This window comes from Topomyia yanbarensis, chromosome 2 (assembly GCF_030247195.1).
Source record: "Topomyia yanbarensis strain Yona2022 chromosome 2, ASM3024719v1, whole genome shotgun sequence".
Classification (NCBI taxonomy): Eukaryota; Metazoa; Arthropoda; class Insecta; order Diptera; family Culicidae; genus Topomyia; species Topomyia yanbarensis.
In genome coordinates, this window is record NC_080671.1 from 13,092,447 (window position 1) to 13,117,813 (window position 25,367).

At 37.0% G+C, this 25,367-nt stretch overlaps 1 protein-coding gene across 1 annotated transcript; it reads left to right on the plus strand.

Annotated features, from left to right (window-relative positions):
* Nucleotides 1-12,675: 12,675 nt before the first annotated feature.
* LOC131681556 (fez family zinc finger protein erm) lies at nt 12,676-23,992 on the plus strand. The gene is made up of 2 exons (XM_058962394.1): nt 12,676-13,335; nt 21,716-23,992. Exons 1-2 carry the CDS (start codon nt 13,324-13,326, stop codon nt 23,267-23,269), a joined length of 1,566 nt encoding a protein of 521 aa, XP_058818377.1. The 5' UTR covers nt 12,676-13,323; the 3' UTR covers nt 23,270-23,992.
* The last annotated feature ends 1,375 nt before the right edge of the window (nt 23,993-25,367 follow it).

Below are 25,367 nucleotides of genomic sequence, written 5' to 3' on the forward strand. Positions count from 1 at the left end.
TAAAAAAAGTAGTTTACAGAAAATGTTCAATAGCTCTGAGACGGTTCAGTTTTGCTGGTATGTGTAGTGCAATGTTTTTCTCAAATATTACCCTTCGAGCGCGCTCCCCATATGAACAATCGCAATAATTTTCATAACTGTAATAATTAGAAATGTATAGGGGAACCCGGGGCTGTTCGGACCTACCTAAGCAAATCACCCTTTTGGGTGGATAGATGTGAAAAAATTACCGGTCAAAGGTGCTAATTGTTAGTTTGAAACTTCAGCTACATTTTAGTGCCACAAAAGTTCACTTTCACTACTGCATGGCAGCGCTAGACGACGATTTGCAAAACTCTACGCCTTTCCAATACAATGGAATTATGTTTACCTATGAAATATTTATTAGGGACCATCCATAAATGACGTAGCTTTTTTTTATTGATTTTTAACACCCCCCTCCCCCATCGAAGCATTTCGCAACTAACCTCTAAATACCCCCTGTTAATTACGTAGCTTGACGGTAACTCTCCTCCCCTTGTCCTCGTAATTTTTTTTAAATAAAAAAACGATGTTAGTTTTTCTCCTTTAAAAAGCTACGTAGCATGACATGACCCCCTGTCGTCACACATCATCATAAAATACAAAACTCCCTCTCCCCCATATAATGCTACGTCATTTATGGGTGGTCCCTTAGGGAAACTCCTTGAGGAATAAAAAAAAATAAATTGCGTTATAAAAACTTAGTCAAAGCTGTAGATTGGCGCATCATGTATTTTCTTTGCTGTGGTGTGCGAAATCGGGTGCGTAGCCGCAAGCCGCTGAACGGTGGTTGATGGAATAGAGGGTCCGAATAACCCTGTATGCTCTTTTCGCAGAAAAGTGGTGAGCGTCTTGAAAATATCTGTGTTTTCATCCAAAAATCATTCCATAAAATAGGAGCTATAAGCTTTCCAAGATAACTACATGTGATTTTTTCACTTTTATTTGTTGCTCACGGTTTCACTATTATAATGATTTTTGTTTTGAGTATGGCAAAAAAATTAAAAAAAGCAAAGATTCAGCTATCAAAATTCATGTTTTAGAAAAACGGTTCCACGAATATGTGCGACAGTCAGAAAGTTACTTCTTTTCTTTTGCATGGTGAATTCATATAGAATAAATAAATATTACCTCTAGCTTCCTTCTTAGCGAATACGAATTGCTAGATTCCTTCCATCAAGTTTTGCACAGCCTCCTTGGTCACTTTTCTCGGAACGTAACAATTGTGGTGCTTGAGGGAAGGCAACAGACGTTTTTCCAGGCACTCCTGCACATAAATTTCCTAATTGATAGGGTCGGTTGGGATGTTAATATCGCTTTTCAAGCCTCAGGAACAGATGGTCTGCTAAACGGGATATTTCTTTTTGCGAACGTCGACAACTTGATGTATTAGTCACCTTTCCTCTTCCAGTCTGCCTTGACGTTATCTTATACCACACAATCAAACTTCGTCAGCATCTTTATGTGTATCATTGAGATGTGATGTGCAAAAGTAATTTGTGCGTGTTCATGATATTTTGCAAAATTTTTGATTTACTTTTGCAAAACTTATAAAAGATTTTCTGTGAACTGCAGAGAGACTTGACCAAGGCCTGGAGAGACTTGACCAAAAGAATATTGAAAAATCAGGACAACAAATAATAACATAAAACATACTGTAATCCTTTTTTCTATATTGTCGAGATCTTTGGGTAGCAGTAAAAAATATAAAAGGGATGCGTTTCACAATGAAATATGAGGTGCAATGATCCCATTAGTGCAATAATAAAGCAGTTAGATGCCAAAATTCTGCAGTAGATCCGCGTTAAACGATGGATAGTTCTGCGTATGAAATTTCTTTTTTATCAATAATAAACAAAATGTGCAATATATACCAATTTCAGTAAATAGTTCAGTTCACGGAATCGTGAGCTTTTTTATGAAAAGATTTTTTCCCGTGTGGACTTAAAATCTATAACTACACAATGATAGTACTTATGTAAAGAGAAGTGTTGGGGAATGTGTTCGGTTGTCGGCACACTTTTGTTTTTGGCTCACAACATTACTCCAATTGAACAATATGTGGGAATAAGCATACCAATGGAAAGCTAGAGGCTAATAGCTAATAACTTATGAAAGAAATAAATTTATTCTGTCAACCTGAAAAAAATTATCAACAATTTAGTAAAATGATAATTTTTTACCATTTTGAAAAATGTGGTCGGTTGTCGGCACCCTAAGAAAATTTACTAAAAATGGAAAAATATGAATGAAAATAATGAAGATTTAAAGGGAAAAGAAAATTTATTAATTTCAACAACCATCAAAGGCATTTTGAACATCATTCTTCATCTGAACCACAATATGTGTATGTGAAATACTGGTGTGACTATTACACACTGCTAATGCACTGACGGATCGCATTCACTGCAATTGAGTGAGTATCAGGGAGTCCATTTTTTTACCAAAGCTCCAGACAAATCAGATAGAAGTCCACGTTGGCACGTATTCAAAAGGGGTGGGGGAGGGGCTACAGGGTAACCCAGCTCCCCCACCAAATTTTCTGTTCGTGACAATCTGGCATATATAGTGCTACCTAGCGGTGAAAACACGACCAGGTGGGTTTTCTTCATATAAATGTAAAATCCTAAACCGAAAAAAGCCTTCCTGGTTTTCAGAATGGTGCCAAAGAATGATCTCTAGTATCTATTCGTAAAGCACGTTCCAAAAATACCCATACTGATTAGGTTATTGAGAACTCAGCATTTGCCACAAAAAATAGGGTGCCGCCAACCGACCATGTTTGGGTGCCGACAACCGATTTTAGTAACCTTTTTCAGAGCTGAACAAAAAAAAAATTGTGGCGAACATTTCGGTACTAATTAATGTTGAATCACAAAATAGAGTAAATTCACTTCGTAAATATTCAATGCGCACACTTTTTCGATCGATTAACTTTTTTCTATAACACTAAGTAAATTATCAAAAAAAACTTTTAAGTAGAGTTTCACTTAAAAAACGCTTTTAATCCACCTAACAGTGTGATGAGACATTTCTTATAATTCTTATCACTCTCTTCGGATATTATATCGTTTGAGAACATTTAGAACTTGATGCTTCGCGATGTTTTTGATAACACATACTACATGGGAAAGTGGCAGGACTCAGAGAATCGCTCAAATCAGCATAGGACAACATCATTGCTAGAAATCTCAAATCAAATCAATGGGAAGCGAAAAAATGGCCCATAAAATAGACATAGCTACGAATTATTGTTAATGCTCTGTTAATAAAATATCTAAATTGTGCTGGGAAAACTGAATTTTCCTAAAGGGGTTATATATTGTACTGAGCCAAAAAATCGCTTTTTTTTGAATAGATTTAAAGTTTATACTTTACTCAAATTACCAACGCGACTGAGAACTAAGAAATCAACGCTTTTTCTTGAAAAGGGCGATACTAGCAGTGACACCATTCAAAGAAAATCAACAGTGAATATTTCCAGACTTTTATTTCCTATTTAAGAACTATTGTGTTTTTTATATCCCATTTTGCATAATTCAGTGATCGAAACCCAAAACTTCATAAAGTATTTGAAATTATTAAATTAAAATCTGTTTTGCTATTGAAATTTACAAAATGATAGTATCGCCCCTTTGGCGATTGTTTACTTTTTCGGTCCCACCTATCAGCATTGAAGTATCGTTCTTACGTTTTTTTACAATAACTACCGTTCTACACCACCGATTTCGTCCGGGTTTTTTTCAATAGCGATCATTGTTACTATTTACAGCTGGTATCAGCTTGATAATCCTCAAAAAAAATACGAAAATGACAGTTTCGCTTCTAAACTGCTAGCAAAAAAAGTATCGCCCTGTTTGTTTGCATGGAGCGTGGAGGGCGAAACTTTAAATAAACAAACAAAAATACAGTTTCGCCCGTTGTATTTTTTGCTGTAGTTTAAGAAAGCAATATCGTAGAATCAACATTTTTAGGTTAATTGGTTGCGTTTCAAAGCCCTCATTCGCATGTATGAAAAAAGCCTTATGTTTACATTTGTAAGTATCGCCATTTTCACAAAAAAGGGTTGAAATGAAATCGCAGCTCCGGATATCACGCTATCTCTGAAGTGCATGCGTGCATAGTTCCAAATTTTACTTCGACATCGACTTTTTCTAAAGGTGACTTCCCAGTAGTATCCTTGATTTGAATTATTATCGCTAATCCTAATGCCAAAGAACAAATAAAAACCTCTCGAAAACTAACCGTTTGGGAAAATCATCATCATTACTGGAATTTTCATTTTCACGAAACTTTTCGATAACCTTCCGTCACTTGCGTTAATGCACTGTGTGCACAGTGCTCTGAAAATCTAGCGAAATCGTCTTAGGGCACCAGCGGGTCTAATTCAGAGCTATCTGCGCGGCGAGTAAAGTAAAGAATACTAAAAATTAATTTCTATTCCATAATTTTCAGTTCAGCAATTCGAGAGATCGTGCTCACCGCAAGCCATGAAAAATAGACTACGTTGTGAAGCGATGGTCACTATTTATTAAAAAATCACGGTTAAATAAAAAAATTATACTATTAAAAAATTTCAAATAGTTTATAATTTTCACAAACTAATTAAGAAAAATTGTTTTTTTAGTATTTTCTCTATCTGCAACATATTAACCCTTAAGTATACCAATTAATTGGTATACGAATTGGAATAGGTTCGCCAAATTTTGGAAGAAGTCTATAAAAAAACCCTTGAAAATTACCTAAAAATTGTTGTAGTTCGATACAATAAAAAATCCCTAAAAATGAAATGTACCTATTAATGTGAAACACAGTGAATAATACATACAATAAAGACCCATTTTTATCAGTCTCATGGTGTATTTTAGGCTGACAAAATGGGGACATTGACTAAATCGAGCAATTTTTTTTCTTTATAATAAACTGAAGCTGTTAAAATATTCTTCCCGTCCCTTGATGTAGTCTGATAACTATTTCTGATTATGATGAACTTTTTATTTTTGCATATTTCCATCTTCATGATAAGGAAAACATGCTCAAGAAAGGATTTACTCGAATACAGTCTTGTTCGTCTGCTAGAGCCCATCAAACATATGTTCATATTTGGCTGATAAAATCAGGGTTTCGATGTATTATAATAGATATTCAGCATTCGAAGAAGTTTCTTTTGAACGAGTGTAGAACGACTTTGTTTCTACTTACTTGAAGTCAGCGGCGTAGCCAGAAATTCGGTTTGGTGGGGGTTTGGTGAAAATCGATCATACTGTCCAAACGGCATAATTCCGAAACCGTAATTTTTGAAGTTTTAAAATTATGCAGAATTAATTTTTCAGAAAATAGTAACAGAGTTCGTGTCTAGCGAATTTGTTGAGAATTTATTGTAGTCATGAATATTAACCTGAGAAAAATCACTATAAATACTTCTTGGATGATATACCGTCAAAATTATTTTATCAAATGATGCGCTGTTTAACGTTTGTAAAACTCATCGAAGATACTAAACCTCCGAAGTTGGCGGTTTCAAAATGATGCTATCTTGACCTTAAATTACTGATTTTAAACATTTGACCTATACATATAATTGGTCATACAACAAAAATCAAATGCTCATCAAAATCGATCAGAACCTGCTAGAATCGAATGGAAATCGTAATTTTTCATAAATTTCTCTCTACATTCGGAAAGTGTTATCCTCGTTATTAATCATATTACGTTTTCGTCTCAACTCGACGCATTCCCAAAAAACCTGTCTTAATCCACCTAGTGGTGCAATTATGCTAGTCTCATTTGTCCAGACTACGATTCCATGGCTGTAAGAGCTACAAATTTGTAGAAGGCATCATTTCGATATAATCACTTCCAAGAAAATTTGTGAAAATATCTCACTCATAGGGGGATTAATCAGCAAAAGCACAATACCCAAAGAAAGGGCATATTTCCTCCATTAAATTCTCCGAAGATACTATTGACCTAAAATAAGCCGTTTTGGCGTTAATAATAGATTACATGTTTTACATTTCTTATAAAAGAAATGTATAGAATTCGCTCAAACTTTCAAGATTTTTTCCGAGGCCCGGAGGACCGAGTCTTATATACCAATCGACTCAGCTCGACGATTTGGGACAATGTCTGTGTGTGTGTGTGTGTGTGTGTGTGTGTGTGTGTGTGTGTGTGTGTGTGTGTGTGTGTGTGTCTGTGTGTGTGTATGTAACGGACAAATTCTCATTCGTGTTTCTCAGCAATGGCTGAACCGATCTTATCCAAACCAATTTTAAATGAAAGAACTAAAAAACAGTATGAACGCTATTAATTTGTTTTTGATTCTGATGTTTAGTTTCCAAGATATGAATGTTTGAATGTGTAAAAATGGCGTTTTTTGCAGTTTTTTTGAATTATCTGCCGAAGTTGACAATATAGATTTATATGTTTTTAGATAGCTTTAACAAATATCTTTCGAACAAGCTATAGATTGTTGTAATCGGACTATTATCAAAAGAGATATTTAATATTAAATGCGGACGAAAGATTTTTATCATTTCCCATTGTCAGAAATATGACCAAAAACATGTAATCTATTTTTAACGCCAAAACGGCTTATTTTAGGTCAATAGTATCTTCGGAGAATTTAATGGAGGCAATATGCCCTTTCTTTTGGTATTGTGCTTTTGCTGATTAATCCCCCTATGAGTGAGATATTTTCAGAAATTTTCTTGGAAGTGATTATATCGAAATGATGCCTTCAGCAAATTTGTAGCTCTTACTTTTGCGAATAACTTTACTGAAGACTTCAAATATCTATTTTGAATACTTTAAAAGTTATGGCTTGTTGTTTGTGGATTACTCTTTGTCGCCTATTTATTGTTCAATATAGTAATAATCCATTGAAATAAGCCAAACATTATTTCGATAAAACGAATTCTGTATTTCATTTTTCTATCTACAACCGCTAGAAATAATCACCGAACACTTCCAAGTTGTCTGGAAGAAACTTGATAACTTATCAGTGCAAAAATGTTCATTTGTGCGAACCTTCTGACTGCAATTTTTCTAACTCATGAACATCGGATCGATCTGAAACATATCGGAAAATAAAAAGCGAAATAAATAACTCCAAGCAATGGCGTTGCCAAGAGAAGGTTTTGGGGTTTAACACCATACAACGCCCCCCCCCCCCACCACACCCAAAAAAAAATGGATTGAAGTTGAAAATTTATTGATGCAGACTGATTCAATTCAATATTACAATAACAATTATCTGATCCGTACATTGATATCCTGTTGTTGTAAACATCATGAGGACTTTTGATAAATTGTCGGAATGGGGTCCTGATATGTAACTGATCTATTGGTCTTGATTTCACAGTTGTCTAATTGCATCAATATCAAAATCCTGCCTGAAAACATTCCAATAGAAAATTCCAGAGTTCTGTAATCAATCATAATCCTCAGATTTCTTTTCAAATTGAGCTCGTTTTTGTAGAGATGTACTGTAATAAGGGTCTTTATTTAATAGGAAGCGAAGTTAAAATTGATTTAATGTCTATGAAACATAGAACAGCTCACCAAAAAAATGCATAACTTTCAACATTTGCTAAAATGTTTTTGCCTTTCTCATTCACTCTAAAATTCGTCAATCTAATCCCGACCGGGAGGGCCGAGTGACATATGCCAATCGACTCAGTTCGTCGAGATCGGAAAATGTCTGTGTGTGTATGTATGTATGTGTGTGTATGTGTGTATGTGGAAAAAAAATGTGACCTCTGTTAATCAGAGATGGCTGGATCGATTTGCACAAAGTTTGTCTCAAATGAAAGGTACAACCTTCCCATCGGCTGCAATTGATTTTTTTTTATTGATTGGACTTCCGGTTCCGGAGTTACGAGTTGAAGAGTGCAATCACACAGCAAATTCCCATATAAACTGAAATGAAAAATTTTCAAAATCAAATTTGTATTTTTGATGCCAAATGACTTTATAATGCATGAAACATCGAGATTTGATGTAAACTCGAAAAAAATAATGTTTGACAAAAATTGATTTTTTGGGACATTTTTGCCTTTCTCATATAGAAAGGTTATCCAATCACTCTAAAAATCGTCAATCATACCGGCCCGGAGGGAGTATGCAGTAAGTGGTTTGTACTTTAAAATTAAAACTAGTTTAAAATTTCTTAACAAGTTGAAAATTTTCGGCAGGACCCGAACCTCCCGGATCTTACTATGTGAATTAGGAAAATTCAGCGGTGGTCAGTATCTCAAGATCGTGGCTGTCGATCCATTGTACGTATGTGCAAATCGAACTGAACATGTAATATTTAATTCCACCATTGTATTGAACATAACCAGCCAAGGAATCGTAATCTGGACAAATGAGAAAAGCACAATTGCACCACTAGGTGGATTAAAACAGGTTTTCATTTTGGGAATGCGTCGAGTTGAGACGAAAACGTAATATGATTAATATCGAGGATAACACTTTCCGAATGTAGAGAGAAATTTATGAAAAATTACGATTTCCATTCGACTCTAGCAGGTTCTGATCGATTTTGATAAGAATTTGATTTTTGTTGTATGACCAATTATATGTATAGGTCAAATGTTCAAAAACAGTAATTTAAGGTCAAGATAACATCATTTTGAAACCGCCAATTTCGGAGGGTTAGTATCTTCGATGAGTTTTACAAACGTTAAACAGCGCATCATTTGATAAAATAATTTTGACGGTATATCGTCCAAGAAGTATTTATGGTGAATTTTCTCAGGTTAATATTCATGACTACAATAAATTCTCAACAAATTCGCTAAAAACACGAACTCTGTTACTATTTTTTGAAAAATTAATTCTGCATAATTTTAAAACTTCAAAAATTACGGTTTCGGAATTATGCCGTTTGGACAGTAAGATCGATTTTCACCAAACCCCCACCAATTGTAAAATTGGTATTGTAAACAAAATGTAAGGGTGATACTTCAATGCTGATAGGTGGGACCGAAAAAGTAAACAATCGTCAAAGGGGCGGTACTATCATTTTGTCAATTTCAATAGCAAACACAAATTTTAATTTAATAATTTCAAATACTTCATGAAGTTTTGGGTTTCGATCACTGAATCATGCAATCTAGGATGTAAAAAACACAATATTTCTTAAATAGGAAATAAAACCAAGTCTGGAAATATTCACTGTTGATTTTCTTTGAATGGTGTCACTGCTAGTATCGCTTTTTTCCAGAAAAAGCGTTGATATTTAGGTCTCAGTCGCGTTGAAAATTTGAGTAAAGTATAAACTTCATTCCGATTCAAAAAAAATTCGATTTTTTGGCTCAGTACAATATACATAACCCCTTTAGGAAAATTCAGTTTTCCCACCACAATGCATTGATTGAGGAATTTAGATATTTTATTAACAGAGCATTAGCAATAATTCGTTTGTATGTCTATTTTATGGGCCACTTTTTCGCTTTCCCATTGATTTGGTTTGAGATTTCTAGCACTGATGTTGTCCTATGCTGATTTGAGCGATTCTCTGTGTCCTGCCACAATCCCATGTAGTATGTGTTATCAAAAACATCGCGAAGCATCAAGTTCTAAATGTTCTCAAACGATATAATATCCGAAGAGAGTGATAAGAGTTATAAGAAATGTCTCATCACACTGTTAGGTGGATTAAATGCGTTTTTGGTCATATTTCTGGCAATGGGAAATGATAAAAATCTTTCGTCCGCATTTAATGTTAAATATCTCTTTTGATAATAGTTCAACAATCTATAGCTTATTCGAAAGGTATTCGTTAAAGCTGTCTAAAAACATATAAATTGTTAATTTATATTGTCAATTTCGGCAGATAATTCAAAAAAACTGCAAAAAACGCCATTTTTACGCATTCAAACATTCATATCTTGGAAACTAAACATCAGAATCAAAAACAAATTAATAGCGTTCATACTGTTTTTTAGTTCTTTCATTTAAAATTGGTTTGGATAAGATCGGTTCAGCCATTGCTGAGAAACACGAATGAGAATTTGTCCGTTACATACACACACACAGACACACACACACAGACATTGTCCCAAATCGTCGAGCTGAGTCGATTGGTATATAAGACTCGGCCCTCCGGGCCCCGGAAAATTTTTTGAAAGTTTGAGCGAATTCTATACATTTCTTTTATAAGAAATGTAAAAATATATTGGTTGTAGAACAGAACATTCGAATCTTTTTGTTTCAGCAATCGGCACAAAAAGATCGTGCTAATATAACACACAAATAATATTTATCAGAATGTCCATGTCTGCTTTCTGTCAAAAGTTATGTATGGGTGCCGCCAACCGACCACTTTCCCCTACATAATCAAAGAATCATTTTTGACACAACCGTAAAATCCAACTTGGCGAACCTAGACTCTAGATGGAAGCTTTTCATGGCGATTTCATTTGAAACTATGCTAAGCGATTATTTTTGTATTGAGAAGAGGATGCCTATAGGTATAAAATTAATATTTTCCATCCAAGACTAATCTACAGTAAGATTCCGTTTTTGGCACGTTCCGTTTTTGGCATGCTCCATTTTTGGCAACAAAAATGTTCCGTTTTAGGCAACAAATGCGTTTTTGGCAACATTGTTGTTGTACATAGTAAATCTTTTACAAAATGCTCATACACATTTAGTTTTAATAATTGATATCACTTTTGACTTTTTTTCCAGACATGGGAGTCATATTTATTACATTTTATGGGCATAGCATAGCATATGGGCATAGCAAATAAAATTATATCTGCTGATTTTCTTCTATCATTTCATTTCATATCACATATTCTTATATAATTACTGTTCTTGTAACATTTATGATGTAACAAATTGAAAATAAAAGCTTTTAAAGTAAGGTTCCAATTTTGGCACGGTTCCTGTTTTGGCAACTGAAAAAAAGTATATTGTTGCCAAAAACGGAATCCTACTGTATATATTTATGATGGACTTTTCATTATAGATAATTATGGTAGACTACTGCTTGTTAAAGAGGTTTATTTTTGTCAAACTTATTTTCCGTCGGCCTCTGTCCGCACTGAGGCCGACGCCAGCGATGTGTCTTCATTATCTGAACTCTAGAGACACATGGGCTTCCTTCCTTCAGAAGGAACGTAAAGCCGTTGATACCGATCAACGGCTTTACGTTTCTTCTGAAGAAAGACATGACTACAAATTTTGCACCTCAGAAAATCTTAACAACCTTAGCTGGGATTGAACTCAGAGTCACTTGGGTGAGAAGCGATCACGCTTACCACTCAACCACCGGAGTGGTTAATTGGAAATAAATAAGCCGTATGGAATACCTGGCGGGAAATTTTGTGTACATAAGTATTCTGCATTTATACCAGAAAGCCCACCTAATAATTTTTAATCATTCTTGCCGATAAATTCAAAAATTTCCTGCTAGTCTTCCAAGCACGCTACATTCCGCAAGAAACTATCCACCTCGTTAAGACGGCCAAGCTTTCCGTTCGATTGTGCATTTTCCACAACGCTGCACTTTTCTTCATAGCACTTCGCCTTGGAGTCTCAAATTGCTTGCTCCCGCCGTCGTCGCTCTCGAGTCACATTCGCCTGCCTGCCCTATCGTGAAACGGTTCTGTTTGCTCAAACATTTCGTTACTGTTAGTTTTCCGCCTGCTTCATAATGAGCTAACAAGCAACAACTACCACTTTGTCTACTTACCACCACCTATCCTATCGCCACCCACCCGAAGCAGCCGAGGCAAAGGACATTCAGACCCAAAGAAACTCACGAGAAAAAGTGGCAGAGCTGCCCACATCGGTTGCCGACGCGACGATGTTCTATCACCGATGAGCGGTCGCTGGGTTTATGATGATGACATAAGGCGAACGGCGAGTCAATAGAGGGGGTGGTGTTCTTCTGTATGTGAACACAGGCAACTGCTAGAGAGGGCGTCACCCTGCTGGCTGTAGATGAACCGACGAAGAAGCACAAATCTGCCTTACACTCTGTAAAAAGGCTCACACTCGCACCCAAAAGGCAGGCTAGGCCACCAACACCATCAATGTAGCGCCATAATATGCTATCATCATGAGCCGCTGATAGGACCTTTGGGTGTATGTACCACCGTACCAGCGTTCAGCGATCAGAAAAGGAAATAGGGATGAAAAATCACAGAACACAGGAGGGGTGCAGAGGGAAGATGTTTGTACATAGCATTAACGCTATGTATGACTGTGTCCTTTTTCCAGCTCGCTGCTCATTGTCGGTTGGCAGGATGAATGACTCGAAGGATTGCGTGCAATTCCCTGATGGGTGGGAATGGGTGAGTGAGGGGATGTTCTACCTTTTTATGCTTGGTACCTTTTTTGCTGCGGCGGCTGTTTCTGCTTCTGCTTCGTTGTATGTATGCGATGGTTCGATTATGCGCAAATTCGGTACTCGATAGTGTGGTTGCGTTCGTGTGAGTGAAGGGAAAAATCTACAAGGAATACCTGTCCCTTGCACAGGAAGTTACGCTTTGGTAGCCTCTGCTGAAAAGTGTAAAAAACATCGAACGGTGAGTGATGTGCGTTCTCGCTCCCTCTTGTGCATTCGTAGCGAGCGAATTGTTGTTTTCGTTGCTTCGTTCCGATCCTGGATCAGTTCTAACTGACTGACCGAGATTTTCAGTGGAGTGCTATCAGTCGAATTGTGAGCCGTTGTTTGCTCAGACCAGTTTCAGCTGTCGAACCGGTTGCATTCTCGGGGCCATTTGTCCGCGATCGAAAAGTGAACTACTGCTTGGAAAGTGTTAATGTATGCACCTAGAGAGTGCCGAGAAGAACTTGAACAAGGAAGACTACTTGAGTGTTATCGCTGCCAAACAAGCACATACGCACATACACGTACGAGCGGCTGGTTCTGAAGTGGATAAGGCCAACCTCTTGTCTTCAATCAATTGAATTAATTTTCCTAATTGAGTTTTGCCACCCGCATTTGGCACCTCTCGGTAAGGATCAACACACGAAGCTCGGGTAGAGAACCACAACAGAGAACATCTTGGAAAGTGCCCTGGGATGGGTTGGTGTGTGCAAGTGATGTGATGTGATAACACACAGTGACTGAAGAAGGAAACTTTTAATTTAAGTGATTTGAGTCTGCGTTCGGCTGGTTGTACCGGAGAGGAAACGTAATTGAACGAATCGAAGCTGTACGTGTACCCCGGTCCGACAGAAAACGATTGGAGCGTTTCCGGAGGAGCAGAAGACCCGCCGCTTCCAAGGTTGCTCGAGAGGCACTTGATCAACGCCATACCCGGGTTCCGACAGTGCAACATGGTTTATTTTGTACGTATTTAATTTGTTCTCTATCGCTCAAGTAGTTTTTGCTTAATATCCTCACGAACTGAAATGGGTTTTGTAGCATGGGCAATAGGAGCATTTCGTATTTGGAATGTCGAACTGTAACTAATTTTAATTGAAGTTGTATTTAATCGATGAAAAACCTTGCTTTTATTTTCAAAATAATATTTGAAGGTGAAGCTGGTTAAACACGACCCGTAAACAGAACGCTAGCCATTTTGATTATTTTGTTTGTGGTATCTTTGCCGGCTACTTTTAGACAAAAATTATTGATAACACAAATATATTTGTTATACAATCATATTTTATGAACGATGCTATATTTGTAGTGATAAAATACTGAATTTAATTAGGGATTAACAAGAGTTAAACTCATGACATGATAATTCATGGCACTTCACATTCATTCTTCACAAAAACAATGATGGCGGTGAAATGCTCTAAACTAGTTAAATTGAGAATAAGTTTGTCATAGTCTTTATTCGTTCATAGCTTGGTAACTAATTACGCTTACGAACTATATTATTTCCAATGATACCAGAGTGAAGCTGTAATATTACACTTGTAAAGATAAACCAAATGCTCGATTCGGGCTTGAAAAAACTTATTCTAAAAACTAGAAGTTCTTTATTGTAGAAAATTGTAACGTGATTGTCTTTTTATTGGTTGATTATATTTTATTATTTCATTGATTCGATTATAGAGGCTTAACCTTTCAATTTGCCTCGTTTTCGGGTTAGCAAAATCAATCACCTTATGTGCGGGGTCTGGAATCGAACCTAGGGTAGCTGCGTATAAGCCAACTGAGTTACAAAGCATGCTATGCCCACCCCTTACTTTATTTTATATTTTGCTTCAGCAATATATTTTACTGAAACTGTTTCTACAAAATAAGATTTTCCAAAGTAAATAAGATTATAAGATTTACAAAAGTTACTTTTTATTTTTTGGCTTGTTCGTAGTGTATAGATTGCAGCGACATAATCAGTAAAAATAACAATTGGTTTAGTAAATTAATATCAAATTTGAATTGTTTCGATGCTCTTAGACTGCAACGAAATGTTTTTAGTGATATTTCAACAAGATAAATCTTAGCAACTTTTAGTTGATTCACAGTGATCAAAAGTATTGTATTGTATTGTTTATGGGGGCTTTAACCCCGATGGGTCATTCGCCTTAGGAAATCAAAAGGTATGGCGTGCGCACTCAAGTCTGATCTAAAACTAATTGAACAATCATTACCTTATTCAAGAATGATTAGGCTGCGACTTCTCTGGATTGTTGATCAAAGTGTTTTTGTTTCTGTTTGTCATCGTTCTGTTTTGTGTTGAGTTGCATTGAGTGGATTCAAGTAAAATTTGTCAAAGTTACCATTAAGTATGTGTAGCTATAGTTGTACAAAGTATGTAAAAGCGATCAAATTAAAAAAAAATTAATCATAGTAGTTTTATAGAAACATTCATGCTTGAGCTTCCATTTCCCGTTTTCCAGCCTCCCGGGATTCGGTAAATAAAAAAGGTATTACCCGAGAAATCCCGGGATCTCGCGCAGCGATTAATGTTTCTAAATATATAGTAAACTTCTAAAGAAATAATATGCTTTTCCAAAACCGATTGATTTTTTTGGAAATAAAATGAATCTTGCCCAGTTATAAGTAGTCAGTTTGGTACACTGCAAAAAAGAATGTTGTGCGTTAGTAACTTTTCACTCAGTTCTTCTTTTCTATTCCGTTTGTTTCTATTACCAAATGCAATGCAATTGAGATCATGCACCGATCACATCTACATCAGATGGTGTACATGATTGTAATTCTTCGTTAAGAATTTCCATATTTCGTTATCCCAAATCTCCAATGAAATGATTCAGTTGCACGAGGGTGTTTGCTTGTACACGATATGAGAAAAATTAGATCAGTGCAAAGCAATTGGAAATGTCACACTACAAAACATGAAACTATTGATATCATGCTTTCTTTTTTGAAAATTATGACGCAAAGACTACTATTTCACAAGATTTTAACTGGTGTAATAAAACAATTAAAAATATTTCCTTATTCGATGTGATTTCTTTTTCCTCACGACTGGTTGTGTTATGAGTTGTACGATTTATATGTATAGGTTCGAGTAATTTTGATATTTCTAAAATACCGATACCTCTATGATAGAGTTCGAGTATTGCAATATTTTCCTGTCTGTTTGAAGTTTGGTATCACTGACATAGAATAACAGATGATAGGGACTCTGATTTATCATAGGAAACCGCACAACTTGAAGTATTCACGAACTTATAAACAGTCTTGGTATTTCCTCACACAAATGTTCACAATGAGCAAAATGGACCGGTGCAAACACTATGAGTAAATCACAGCACAAAGAGAAATTTGAATTATTTGTACCAGGTATTGACCATTACTGCTGAAATCAAAATTTGTCAAATCTTTACTACTAAATTCTTTCAAAACAATACAAATCTCTTGCAAAAAATAACAAAAAGAAACTCAGGATTCCTGAATCGCGGGAATAAGTCAATGTTAATTCCCGGGATTCGAAAATTCCGGGAATTGTAAAAAACTCAAGATTCCCGGGAAATAAGTTCCCGTGGTGAAATCTCTAATTTATACATCGCTTAGTTCAAGAAAACTGGATGCGTAATTTTCCTAATATTCAAAAGAAAAAAAGCAGTGTGGTTTATTTGAGTTCTCATTTAGAAAGTAAATGCTACCTCTTATGGTACTTTTTAACCAATTATAAACACTGCAGTTTAACTTGACCTGCCTTGTGAAAATGGATAAAAGTTTCCAAGTGAACTCTGTCTACACCGATCGGAAGGCTGCTTTTGGCAGATTTTATCGCGTAGACAAAATTTCAAAAACTTTTAGTTTCGGACCTATTAGCTTTGCAGTAAATTAAGAGAATATTACTCCAATTTTTTATTAAATGCTTCCGGTGTACCCCAAAGGTAGCAATTTGGGAACCTTTCTGTTCTTATTGTACATCAATGATGTACACGCAACCATAAAATATCCTACAGAATAAGTTTTTTTAACTTAAATTTAGGTACTTTTGAGCTATTCGTCGCTTTCGCACTTATTAGTGTTGTCAAAAACTAAACGAGAGATTCGACTCAGTCGAGGTCTTCCGTGCAGTAAGGTACTTTTAAGTTGTTTGGAGTATACTCAAAATTAGGTAAATTCAACTTAAATTTAAGTAAATTAAACTCAAGGTTGAGTTATTATTTTTGCCGTAGTTAAATGGAAACTACCTTCAACACGGTTTACCTAATTTTGCCTTCCTACACGATACCACGAAATTGAGTCAAAAATACTGAATTTTAGGTAGGTATTTAGGTAGGTAGTCATACGGACCATTTGAAGTTAGTATGAACGCAGCATACTCTGGTGTGTTACATTCTCTCTCGCATTAAGCATAACCATCACTCGTTCTCTCGCTTTCTCCCCTCTCTCTCTCTCTCTCTCTCTCTCTCTCTCTCTCTTCTCTCTCTCTCTCTCTCTCTCTCTCTCTCTCTCTCTCTCTCTCTCTCTCTTTCTTTGCGGTTTCATCCCGTCTGACAAATTTTCGTTTCTACTACCATATCTTCCGTACCAAGATGCTTATTACACTTTTGCTTAATTGAAACACTATCCGATAAATTAAACATTGACGTTTAAAATTATTTTTCAACCAAACTTAATGATATAACACTGTAGAGCTGCATTTTGAGATTCCATGTTCCAAATCATTTGACTATGATATGATTGTTACCGTGTAAATTGTGATTGTTATATGCCATCGTGTTGTTAGACCTTTGACACGTAGGCGAAAGACAAAACCAAATAATACTGCTGCCATCTCCTTCTGCTGTTATTATGGTTAGACATTTTTAAGGAATAGTGCCTCAGGAGCAGACTCGTTCTGTTCGTCGAAAATGTAACCTCATCTTCTTCCCCTATCGATGAACTACTGCCGCCTATGATTACCGCATTGAAAGCAGGGTGTTACCTTTATTGGCGACGCAAATATTAGAAACCCGAACAAATTGAAAGCTCATAATGCTAAACGGTCAAATTCACGCCCACTGCATGATGTTTTGGTAGTGTTTGGTTAACCAAGTTTTGAGCATCAAAAATGACAGTCTTACGTTTGATTTTAATTTTACATGGCGTTGAATTTTGTAAATCACATAATTTTACTTGTTCTCAATGTTGGTAAGTGTAATTTTTTGTTGTCACTGGAAATAGAAAGTACATTTCTCATGTAAAATTAAACGGAACACGATTATATTTCGTTATTTCGTTAATTACAGAATGTTAAATTGTGTCATGTTTGAAATTACGTCAACGATAAAATTCATATTTTTTGTTGCGCATAATATTAATAAAATTATCATTATATTTTGATTGTCGTGAAATTTGGATTATTTATGTCCTTTTTAAGTTGCTGTAAGGTGTTTGAGGCCATGATATTCTCAATAACTTGAAGATTTCAATTAGATCCTGAAACGATTTGTTCTGCATTGCCTACCTTGACATGACCCGCTCAATTATAGGTGTGCTGATGGCTGCCGTTTATGGAACTTTGATACACTTAAAACGATGTGCAGAGTAGGCAAAGCAGTTCTTACTGGCAACGTGTTAAGAGCGGTGGTCGATTCTCTTAATATAAAGCTTCAATTCATGTCTTTGACGACCTTGCGAACTGGTTATCGGCCATCTCATCTTACAGAATATAGTCAGTTCAAGCTTTTTCTTCTATTCGCCGTCGGGCTTTTGATGGATTTAACTTCTATGGTATTCCGGAAAAACCTGCGGTCATCTATTATTTTTCAAGCAACATTATTTTTTTTATATATATAATTATTTGCATTTAATGTCATTTTTGCTTGAAACTAAACTGACTCAGATTCTTACCCCAACTGCTGTCAAAATGTATGAGCCTACCTTCGACAATTGGATTGTGGTAGGACTAGTTAATTTGGCACTTCTTTATTTTTCTAACATAAATGATAGACAATCATGGCCAAATCAAGTCTCAAACTGTTGATCACATTGTGAAGACCGGATTATTCCTTCTCGAGTTTTTTAATTTTGAATCCACTTCGTTTCATCAATTTCTGGACATTGTTTTTGGACAGTTCATTCCAATTATTTTTTAGCTTCTGTATATTCTAAGCTGCTTTATAACTCTTTTGAAGATCTTATTAATCACCAAGTAACGTTCGAGAGCAATTTGTCTTTCTCAACGAAATTTGTACCCATTTTCGCGAGCCAATCTAATTGCTTTTGTGCCGACGCTAAATCCGACCAAAACAGCGGATGGGTATTATGCTCCTCATATAAAGGCAGCAACATTTTTTGTTATATAGGTTTCAACCTTAGGGTCATTTTGCGTCTTTTCTAGGGCTCGAAAAATCTCTCTAGTGCAGAGTTGCAGATAGAATTCAGGTGAGCTTTGCACAAAGCGATCGATTTACCAACTACGCTATTTCCGCCCCTAGGCAGCAACCTCCTCTGCAGACACTCAGATCGATTTCCGCATTTATAGTTCCGACAGAGTAGAAAATTGCCTGCAGGAACATATTGCTTGCCATACCAGCAGTTTTCGATCAAATTTAGACCTGTCCACATCTCTTGCATCCTGCTCTACGACGGCAGTATTATTATGTTATGGGCCTGGAAGGGTTTTTGAGTCCTCTTTCGCGTAGTTCTCGTCTTCCATTATCCAGTCGCAGTAAAAGTCGCGAATATAATTTCCAGGCGTTTTGTTTTCAAAGATTGCCACTTTTTAGAATTTTCTCAGTTGCAACATAATTGCCCAAATTACGTATCATTGATTTATTCTTCTTAATTACAGATACCCTTTTCTGGTTGTTTCGGACTGGTAGATCCGGTTTTTATGCCTCTTTCTGGCACTTCATCTAAATATTCGTTTTTCCTAAACTTGTTTACTACGCATATTACACACGAGTAATTCAAAAGCAATTCACAAATGTTCTGGTAGTTACACTATTTACACTTAGATTTGTGTCCAAAAACTTAATTTTCAACTTTTATTTCAATTAAACGAAAAGTTTACACCATACAAAAAAAAAACAAACGAAACGAAAGTTAAACATACCGCATGCTGTGATGAGCACATTACAACCAAAGGTGTTTTTGTTTAAAGGTGCGCCGACAGTGAAGCCAAATCTCCCTTTCGAACATGGCAGTGGCTACCTATCGTGCAAAGCAAACAAGCATTTCAACAAGAAAACAATATTTAGAGATGTGAGCAGATGAATTCGTCGCATATACGTCCCATTTTCTATGGGATTTCCTATCTTTATGGAACTGGTTTGCGATCATAGGCAGTACAGTGCCTGATTAGATTATTACGTTTATAGTATGTTCACACTACAGAGTTAAAACACGTTATAATAATTAGCAACAAGAAAAATGTCGTCAAGATAGCGTTAAAACACGTTTTAACTCGTAGTGTGAACGTAGTATTAAACTAATACTACGTTCACACTACGAGTTAAAACGTGTTTTAACGCTATCTTGATGACATTTTTCTTGTTGCTAATTATTATAACATGTTTTAACTCTGTAGTGTGAACAAGGTATAAAATAATTATGTTTCTGTCGTTTTAACTGCAATACACGTTTATTACTTGACAGTTTTAGTTGAAATCAACAAAGTTGTAAAACAAACTAAACAAACAATATTCTTTTATATTTGTTTGACAACATATCACGTCATTTACCAGATCTAAAAATCATATTGTCATAAACCAATATTGAAAACTCAATAAAGAACTTACATTGGACTTGAAATTGTGCAGTATTGATTATTTAATTACGATGTAATATGTTTTTACAGGGTTTGACGGCTACTCTGTGTTTGACGTTTATTACTTTACATTTTCGTGTTTACACTGCTGCCATCTAAGTTTTCAGGTGGTGAAGCTTCAAAGATCTTCAGAAAATATTTCCATAGTCTTTTGAAAGGTGTAATAGTTTAGCCAGTGCGGTGGAGTGCCCTGATATTGATGATACTTTCGAAGAGGAGTGTAAAAATTGGTGTTCAGTTGCCTTAACCTTCCTGTTGTACGGCTTTTCTATCATAAACAGCATGTATATCTGATTTACAATCAACATTTTAATTCCTTCCGAAAAATTTTCTTGGATTCTTTCGGTAAAAATAGATGACACGTATTGTTTTGTTTTGGCTGAATATGATATTTTTCTCAAGTAATGAGTTTTTGAATTTTTGAAATTTATAAAATTGAATGTTTCATTGCTCATTGCTAACTCGCGAACTATCTGATGTATAGAAAAAAATATTTAGTAAAGATAGTTGTGTTTCGCAAAAGCTTACTGAAAAAATCCTCGTAATTTTTGTTATGTAACTTACTAGCTAATACCAGTCGCGCGTTGCTGCGACTTTCAACGAAATAGGAGTAAAACACAATATGCCCCGAAGCGCTATTCGGTGGGCAGATAATTTCCAACCAATAGCACACAAACACGCTTCATAACAAATGTCTACTATTTATGGAGTCCGTAAGATGTCATAAAATATGGGGTGGAGATGCGCCATATATAAACGAAAACACGTTTTAAATAACCTCTATATGTGACATTTGCAATTTATTTGAACATTCTTTTTGAAATGGTTTTAGTACGAATTATTCCGTCGGATTTTTTTCGTATGAATTTTGCGTACACACAATCCGGTATTACCAAAAAAAACGTTAGGGTAAACCATCCTAGTATCTAGAACATACACGACATCCATTAGTTTGAAAGATACTTTGAGATTTAAAAAAAATGAATTTAAATTTCAATAAAAGATTTCAATGCATGTTTGTTGAATTTTCAAACAATTGACAGAGCATAAATACATCAATCGTGGTAGAAGAGGCGTGTGCCACTGTCAATTGTTACCCTCCTAATATATTATGCCAACAGTCATTACATCGAATTCAAAACTCAATTAATGTTTTGTTCATTCGTGCGCCGCCACGCCGCCAGAACTACTAAACGTGACATTCCACCAAACTTGACCCCTTTTTACAGGACACTTACTGTGGTGGTTCACCGGAAGGAATAAATTTAATTACCCTTCCTCTACGCTCTTGGCAGCTTCGATTGTTCTTCGGCCATCAACAATCGAACAATGGTTTTAACCCGTTTCTCCGGTTTCCCCTCTCCCGAATGGTGCGAAGCAAAATTTGAATGGTACCAACTTTCCTCTCCAATCATTAAGGTGGCATCCAGCGGTGCCTATTTCATTTTATTCATCACGTATGCCCTGCCCACATTGGTTCCGTGTGGTTTGATTAAAAATTCTCATGACATTTTTTTTCGTTTTTTCCTCTTCTACAGAGTCCACGTGGTATGCAGCCGCCGTGTAGCCCACCAGGATTACCTATCACATCCAAGAGTCCCACCATGGAATCAGCGAACAGTAATACAAGCATTGAACCCGAAGTCGACCAGAAACCGATCAAGATCCAGCGAACCAATGGCGGAGCGCTCAAATTTTCGATTGCTAACATTATGGGAAGAGACGAAGACGACGATGCAGAAACGGAACTTCGTCGAAAAGACAAGACGGACTTCATTCAACCACCCCAATCATCCAGTCCTACGTCGGTTGCCTCGAGTCCTAGCTATGAACATTCCTCATCAATGACGGCATACGATTCTGCGTTCAAAAAATACGTACCAAGTTCGATGCATCAATTTGTGGCTAATCGTCATCAGGACCTGTTGAGCCAATACCCCCTGTTGTACTATCCGGGTCAGTTAATGTGCGCCGCTGCTGCTGCCCAGTATGCAGCTCTAACTCAGCATCCCGTTACGTTGTTGAATGGAACATCTCTAGCTGCGGCTAGTGCTGCCAGCGGAAGTACTGCCACCGCCCTCCATCCGTACGCACCTGGCACCAATGCTCTGAGAAGTTTAGATACCTCCTCTATGCCATCGGCTCAGCATCCACTGACTCATCACAAAAAACTAAACTTGAATGTATCGACATCATCATCTTCGTCTAGCGATCTTAACAGTTCGGCCAATTCATCGAACCCAACCAACCTTACGTCGGCGGCTGCCTTGGCGAAGCAAAAAACGTTTGCTTGTCCAGAGTGCGGTAAGGTTTTCAATGCGCACTATAATCTCACTCGTCACATGCCAGTTCATACCGGAGCCAGGCCTTTCATATGTAAAATCTGTGGTAAAGGATTCCGACAGGCGTCGACCCTTTGTAGGCACAAAATCATTCACACTTCGGAGAAACCACACAAATGTCAAACCTGTGGAAAAGCCTTCAATCGGTCGTCGACGCTGAACACGCACACTCGAATCCACGCCGGGTACAAACCCTACATCTGCGAGTACTGTGGAAAAGGTTTCCACCAGAAGGGAAACTACAAAAACCACAAACTGACTCACAGCGGGGACAAGGCGTACAAATGCACCATTTGCAACAAGGCGTTTCACCAGGTGTACAACCTCACTTTTCACATGCACACCCACAACGACAAGAAACCCTTCACGTGCAAAATTTGCGCAAAAGGATTCTGCCGCAACTTTGACCTTAAAAAGCACATGCGAAAGCTGCACGACGTCAGCATCAGTGCTAATCTCAAGCGTCAACAACAGCAGCAGCAGCAGCAACAACAACAGCAACAGCAACATTCATCTCATCACTCATCGGACCCAAGCCGTCACGGTTCCAGCTGGCCGGGAAGCGGTCCTGCCCCATCATCAGCCTCTCTGGCAGCCCTATCAGCATCTCCTCTGTCCACCTTATCGAACTTACACCATTCGGCCGTCGCAGCCGCCGCGCTACGTTCCGGAGACTACAGCAGTCCCTTTCTGATGCCAAACACGCGCGGTGGTCGACTGGATGCTCCCTTCATAGGAAAAGTGTTCTGACAGAAGTACTATCAGCACAACTTCAGCCATCCTCACCACTCAGGGCAGCATTCCATCGGTGATCCAGCAGCAGCTGCCGCCGCTCTTGGAGGATCGCTACTGCTCCAGCAACAACAGCGGGAGCAGCAACAACAACAACAGTTGACAAGTCTGACCAAGAGCATACTGATCAACTAGATCGTCAGGGGACCAGTGTTTTCTCTCGATTTTTTTACTTATATGAAAAAATTCGAGACGAACGACAACTCTATTCGATAGGGCGACACAGAACCAGTGCAATATAATAGGAAAACCCTAGAGGCTACTAGTGTTACAAATTAAGGTACGATGTTAAATAGGTTGATATAGGAAATGATAACCAACAGACCGCTCGATGGTAGTTGGACCAGTGATTTAAGCGAGTGATTAACGAAACGTGAACTCACACTATTTGCGTAAGATGTGTACAGTATAAATAGAGATACATTGAAATCGGACAAACTTCCGACTAGTGATTGTTTTTTGGATGAATTCCTTCTTCTAGATGTGTTTGTGGAATAGGAAAAAAACAATGACGAAATTGCTTTTTGCAGAACACTGGAGGGATGGAAGAACTTTATTAAATGTAATTTTAGGAAAGAGCACACGAATTTATATATGTAAAACAAATTAAAATTTAAAGTATATGAAATTGTACGTAACGCATGATTCAAACTTATATAAAAATTGAAAAATAAATGAAAAACAGCATTATTAGACATTTTTTCTTTCGGAAAGCAAACAAAGGTAAGTGGAATATCACACTCCTTGCTACTACTAATTGTGACAATTACGTAAATAATTCACTACTGCAACTATATCCTTGTTTGAATACAACAACTCAATTTTCTACTGTCACCCCACTGTTTGTCTCTACTCAACGTATTGGTAAAGCGACAATAATGTTAGCATCGCATGCAATTTTGCAGTTAAGGGATCATCCATAAATGATGTAGCATTATATGGGGGAGGGGGAGTTTTGTATTTTGTGATGATGTGTGACGACAGGGGGGTAGGGGGTCATGTCATGCTACGTAGTTTTTTTAAAAAGGAAAAACTAACATCGTTTTTTTATTTTTTTTTATTTTACGGGGACAAGGGGGGGGGGATAGTAATCGTCAAGCTACGTAATCACCAGGGGGTATTTAGAGGCTTGTGACAAAATGCTACGAAGGGGGTGGGGGTATTAAAAATCACTCAAAAAATGCTACGTCATTTATGGATGGTCCCTAAAGGCGCTTACAATTTTGCAGTTATATAAAATCACTTCATCTATTGCTTTACTTATGTACGTTTCTGTCCAGGGCCCGGGTCTATTTTAGGATCCCACATTTTCCCTAATAAAAAAAGAGATGTGGGTGGAGATTGATGAAAATTTAAAACCTCATGCGATAAAAAGCAGTAATTGTGATGTATTCATTCACCTCATTAAAAACATTTAGTAATACTTGTTTTAATCAACCTAGTTGTGCCTTTCTCAGTTCTCCAAACTATGATTCCATGGTTGATTATGTTCGTTTCAATTATGGAAATATTTAATACATTCTAAGTACACTTTGTACCTACACACAATGGCTTGTCAGCCACGAACCTGATGAGCTACGTCTCGACAGTGAAACACTTGAAACAAAAAAATATCATACATAATTAGCCTAATCAGCATTAGTTCAATGTTGTTTTCCTGCTAACTAATTTTGTCATACGAGGGTGGAGGTGTGAAGAGGGTGAAAAACCCGCGAACAAACCACTCCCTAGCTTAATTTGGGATGCCTTGTGACGAAGCGGTGGTATAAAAATGATGGGGTTGAGACGGAGAGGAGTATGAATAATGGATGGGGTGGTGGTCTGAGGGGGGTGCAATGAGGGGTTATCTAAGGGGAATTTACATGGGTGGTGACCAGTGAGGGGAGGGGTGTAACCCTAGCTACGCCCCTGTTAAAATTCGGAAACCTTATACCAGTAAAAAAATGGCCGGGATTAGGTTGACGATTTTAGAGTGATATAAGAAAGGCAAACATTTCTGTGTTGTCCCACTTTTAAACCCGTAATTCCGGAACCGGAAGTCCGATCGACAAAGAAT